Raw genomic sequence first — 5,767 nt, 5'->3', positions numbered from 1 at the left:
AAATTTAAGTTGGCAATACTTATTACTACTACCACCGATAATAATAATAATAATAATAATAATAATAATAATAATAATAATAATAACATTTGCAAAATAAAAAAATTTCTTAATTTTTTTTTTTTTTTTTTTTTTAGACATTTTCATTTCATAATTTTTTTTATTTTTGTACCCGTACGTTTTTTTTTTTTTTTTTTTTTTTGAAAAAAAAAAAAACAGTTATGACGCTCGGGTTAATTAAACAAGAATGTTGTTGAATAATTCCCGTAGAAAGAAGAAGAAAAAAAAAAAATAATAATAATGATGATGATGACGACTACCGAGTTAATATAATAATTTCGTCATTTTCATTTTTGCCACGACCGTTAATTTTTTTTTTTTTTTTTTTTTTTTGTGCAAATTTTTAATTGCCGAATTTAAAAAAAAAAAAAATTTTTAAACGACTACAGACACGACAAACGAACGACGCGGCAGCAGAAACGACAACGACAACAACAAACGAAATTTTTTTTAAACGTTTATAAATTTTATTATTGACACGACGTCTCACCATCGACATTTTTTTTTTTTTTCTTTTCTAAACGATATCGTAAATCAATTTTGTCGCCAATACATCAAACATTTTTTTTTTTTTTTACTCTGCAATGGCAGAATGTCGCCGTAAAAACGCGACCCGAAAAAATGATGATGATAATAATAATAATAATAATAATAAAAACTCTTTCTTTTGTAAATGCGAAAAAAAAATATCGACTTTACCTTATATACCTGAAAGAATTTTTTTCCTTTTTCTTTTTTTTGCGAAATACCATAGAAAAGAAAGACGCTTACATACCTGAAAAGAAAAGAAAATGATAATGATAATAACGACAAAGTAAAAAAAAAAAAAATTAAACGTGGAAATAGACGTATAAGCGAAGAGAAAAGCGGGGAGGAAAAAAAAAATTTTTTTTTAAATTCAAAAATTTACGCGTGAATCAAAATTTACACTTACCCTTACTTTTGTTTATTTTTTATTTTTTTCACCTAATCTCCTTCCACGACAAAAACAAATTACAAAAACGGGTCAAAAATAATTGAAATAAAAATAATAATGATAATGATAATTTTTTTTTCGTTTCCCTTAACCAATTAAAATTTTATTAACGGAAAAAATAAAAAACAAACTAGAACGCAAAAAAAAAAAAAAAAAATTATGAGGAAATGTCGTTAAGTCTATCAAACTCATTAAAACGTGTCACGAGAATATCAGAAACAGAAAAAAAAAAACAAAAAAATTAAAAATTAAAAACCGTTACTGTACGTAGTAGTAAGTAGTCAAACGAGGGGAGGGTAAGGAAAAGGGAGAAGAGGAAAATTTTTTTTTTTTAAATTTTGAGCTCCAACTAATTAACGTTAATTATATCATTTTGTTGTTGTTGTTGTCGTTGTCGTACTTTTCCGTTTCAAAACAAAATATCGTGTCTTTAGATTTAATAAACAAAAAAAAAAAAAAAAAAAAAATTTTCCGAGTACAAAATTTCCCTCCCTCAGCGCTCGCGTGTCAAAAATCAAAACTAAACCAACATAAATTTCCACTATTTTTTCTAAAAATGATGCACGTAGCAGAAGACAAAAAAAAAAAAAAAATATTAACCGATTAGCGCGACAAATTCATAGAGTAAATAAACACAAATAAAATAAACAAAAATAAATAAAAAGGTTAAAAAGGAAAAGAAGGATGAGGAGAATAAGGGGGGCAGCAAGTAAGACGCGGGAATTTTTCGGGGGTCCCCATGACAACCGGAAATAAAAAAAAATAACCGTTTTTCTTCTTGACGACGACGATAATAATAATAATAATTATTATTATTAATCGTTTCTCGTATGTAAGAACAAATTAAAAAAAATTTATGGATTATAAAATAATGATAATAATAACAATAATAATAATAATAATAATAACGATCGATGAAAACCCTATAAATCTTTTTCCCTCTCTCTCTCTCTCTCTCTCTCTCTACGAAAACAAAGAAGAGAAAAAAAAGGAAAAAAGGAAAAAAAGGAAAAAGTTTCATGCGAATAATGATAATAAAAAAAAAGAAGAAGAAGAAGCAGAATAAGAAGAAATAACGAAATGATGAAAGTTTTTTTTTTTTCAAAATCAAAAACAATTTATCACGAATCGAAATAACTTTTTTTCCGATTTCCTTCCTTTCCATAGATAAAATAAACGCATCGAACAAACCATATACATATATATCTCTATGATTTCTAACAATGGATTCATTCCGACAGAAACCTTTTGAGATATGTTAATAAATCTGCGTGAGTGTGCATATGCACGCGCACGCACGAATACCCACCCACCTCCATGCACCCGACGTCATCGTTATTATTATTATTATTTCATAATTCCATTTCTCCCGTTCCCGGAAAAATTTCGTCTATCACCACGGATTTCCAAGGGAAAAGTCGATGCCTTTAATTTATTAGATACTTTTTGTTTCATCGTATAAAATTATTATTATTATTATCTGCACATGTGCCATTTTTTCTTTTTTTTTCCCACCCCCCGACACAAATATCGATAGTAGAAGGCGGTGAAGATTAGGAGGAGGGAACAGACGGGGGAAGAGATGGGAGGAGAGAGACGACATTTTGATGAAATGTTTGTTTGTTTGTTTGTTTTGCTCGAGATTGGATATTTAGAAAAATGAAAAAAAAAAAAAAAAATCACATTACCTCCTTTTTTAGATCGTCTGCTTTTCCTCAGCGTCGACTGTGCTCTGTGTATTCCGGGTTTTGCCACGTACTTAACGTTTCTCTTTGTCGATTTTTTTTTCCTCACCGGTTTCCGACGGGGAACCGGTGACACGCCCAAAGGTATGAACGTGGTTCCTCTTTCCTCATCCGTATCCGTGTAATTTATATCACTGTCGTCCGTGTCTTTATTCTCTATGACTTCATCCTCCTTGACGGGTTGACGACAATCGTTTTCGATTATGCACTCGTAAAGTTGTTCTTCCTCGTCGTCGTCGTTCCCTTCGTTTTTCTCGGCTTTTTCTCCCGCGACTCGTTCGTTTGTCGTCATCCCCTCAACATTTTTCGTAACGTTTTTACAACGACGTTCCGCCATGTCATTTTCCAAATCGTCGAATACCCGACAATCTCGAATTTCTTTGAATTCGCATTTTTTTTGACATCCTCCCGGTTTTCTTTTTTCCGGCGTCACGAATATCATGGGTTCCAATTTAAGGGATTTCAACGATTTCGACGATTTGTACGCCGTGACCGTGAACTCGTCACTTTTTGACATCATAGCGTTCGCACGTAGCATGCCCTTATCCCGTTTGGCTCTTTTCTTTTTGCTGTTGCTCCTCTTGACCGAATTCAATTTGTTTTCGACTAATCGCGTTGCGCCGCTCGTTCTTTTGAAATACCCGTCGCGCGAAACGCTCGGTTTCGGTCTCGTCAATTTTTTCTTCTTGCGAAAAAATCCGCTCGTGTTTGCACTTATCCCGGTGAAATCCGTGAGCCTGGGAATTGATATGGAAAACGAAAAACCCGAATCTTTACCCGATGAATCTCGCGATTTGTTCGTGTGCGTCGTGGATGACGATAATGTCCGACTCACGGCAGATAAATTTGATATGTAGTACGATGGTGACGTCATCGGAGAAGACTGATAATGATGATGCCTCCTGCTTGTCTTTCCCGATTCTTTCAGCGCGCTATCCAAAGAATGATGTATCCGTGCGGGTTCCTTGCTCATTCCGGACGGCGGTGCTGCCGGTCTGGGTAATTCTAAACTTCTCGGAGCCATCGCGAGCGGCGCATCTATCCAAACCCTTCCTAAATTTATACTTAAACCTGAGTCTGTCCTCGACGGTCCCGGACTTAAACTACTCCTCGACACTTGAGGACTTAAACTAATTAAACTGTCGATGCTTTTGTTCACCGTGGGCGAGGGTTGTCGACTCTTGCTGTGGTATTTCTTTTCCACGGGAACCGGTGACTGTTCGAGTTTGAGTATTTCCAAAGTCGAATGTACCGTACCGCTCAGACTACCGGTTTTTTTCCTAGGCGGCGGCGTGGGCGGTTTCTCCTCTTCCGTCGGCGAGGATTTACCGAAAGAAAAATTCTTGCTTGTGCAATCATCAGTCTTCATTCCTTTCAACCATTGATTGTAGTCAATCACCAGAGAATCGGGTCCCTCCGTCGATGTCGCGGGCTTAACGAGTGACGTTCTTATTCTATCGTTACCCGGCGACGAACTCCTACAGTTTCCACCATTACCGCCGCCGCCACCGCCGCCACCTCGCGCTCTCGCTATGTGACTTCCGCTCGTCGCTTTCGTCACCGACGACGTCGCATTGATGGGCGCTTTGGTAACTTTAACCGTGGTGGCTTCGACGTTTGCGCAAGCCGCGGCGGCGACGACGGCGGCTTCGACCGCCTGTTGCCTGTGCTTTTTACCACGTTCCAAATAATTTTTCTTTATCGATATTCTTTTGAACGAATCGCTTCGCTTGAACGACGATTCGTTCCTGTCTTTTTTTTTCTTACCTCCGGTGACGAACCTTCGAAGATTTTCAAACGAAAGAGGCTTCATTTTCACTTTTTTTTTTTTTTTACGTATCACACGTGTCAATAGTAGTAGTCATCATCATCATCATCATCATGCAATAATCACGTTTCGTTTTTTTTATTTTTTATGTTTTTAATGCTTTCTCCCGACTTCATTTTAATAATAAACTGATGAAAAGTACAACAAAAAAAAAAAAAAAATTTTTTTAATTTCATTTAATCGAAAGTAAAAGAGTAGAGGGGTAGAGAGGGGGGGGGAAGTGTAAAAAAAAAAAAAAACAAAGAAATGAAACTTTAAAGGAAATTCCTTTTTTTTTTTTTTCCTGTTCATTATTTCATTAAACTTTTTTTTTCTTCATCGAATCAGGTTTTTTTCCTTTTTCATCCCTCTCTCTCCCCCTCCCCCTGCCCATTAACCCTCGCACACTTTTTTCCTTCTCTTACCCCCCATCATTCACTCGTTCGATTCTCTTTTTATTATTCCGTTAATAATCTCAATTAATCCTCTTTTAAAAAAAGTTTTCTTTCTCAAGAAAAACAATAAAAACTCATCGGAAAAAATTTTCATTTTTTTTTTTTTTCTTTTTTCCTCCAGATCCAACACGCACACACGCACGCACACGCACACACATATTTCTTCAGCTAAAAACAAATGACGGAAACGAGGAAAAAAAAAAATTTTTTTAAAATGTTTTCCGGTTTATTCGTCGTCCATCGATCTCTATCGCAGTACGACAACAACAACAACAACAACAACAACAAAATTAATTGATTTCTCCGAATCGAAAAAGAAGAAACATAAAAACAAACAAACAAACAAACAGGTAAAATAATCGTGTTTTGCCGGTACGAAAAAAAAAAAAACGCATCTCACAATAATAATAATAATAATATGGTTACGTCGTTCGTCGTTCGTCGTCGTCGTCGTAGTTGTAACGATGCCGTTGCCCCCAAGATTTTTTTTTTTTATACGTACCAAGGTACGAAGGTAATACTAGTATGTATACGATTCCTGAATTGCATCTCAATTCGATTACAATAGAAAAAAAAAAAAAAAAAAAACGACAAAGAATCACAGAGAGAGAGAGAGAGAGAAAGAGAGATAGAATAAAACAATCAAACCATTACGGACAACGTAAAAAATGAAAAAGGTCAACGTGTGACATTTTTTTTTTCTCTCTTTTTTTTTTTCCTGGCA

General features: G+C 35.0%; 1 protein-coding gene across 1 annotated transcript; it reads right to left on the bottom strand.

Annotated features, from left to right (window-relative positions):
• Positions 1–2,429: 2,429 nt before the first annotated feature.
• Phum_PHUM581010 (uncharacterized protein) lies at positions 2,430–4,594 on the bottom strand (the record flags this gene model as incomplete). The annotated part of the gene is made up of 2 exons (XM_002432295.1): positions 2,430–2,461; positions 2,725–4,594. The coding sequence occupies 2 exons, from the start codon at positions 4,592–4,594 to the stop codon at positions 2,430–2,432; spliced, it is 1,902 nt and encodes a 633-aa protein (XP_002432340.1).
• Positions 4,595–5,767: the final 1,173 nt, after the last annotated feature.

This window comes from Pediculus humanus, genomic scaffold (assembly GCF_000006295.1).
Source record: "Pediculus humanus corporis 1103172108309 genomic scaffold, whole genome shotgun sequence".
NCBI classification, from domain to species: domain Eukaryota; kingdom Metazoa; phylum Arthropoda; class Insecta; order Psocodea; family Pediculidae; genus Pediculus; species Pediculus humanus.
This window is presented reverse-complemented; position numbering and strand designations above follow the sequence as displayed.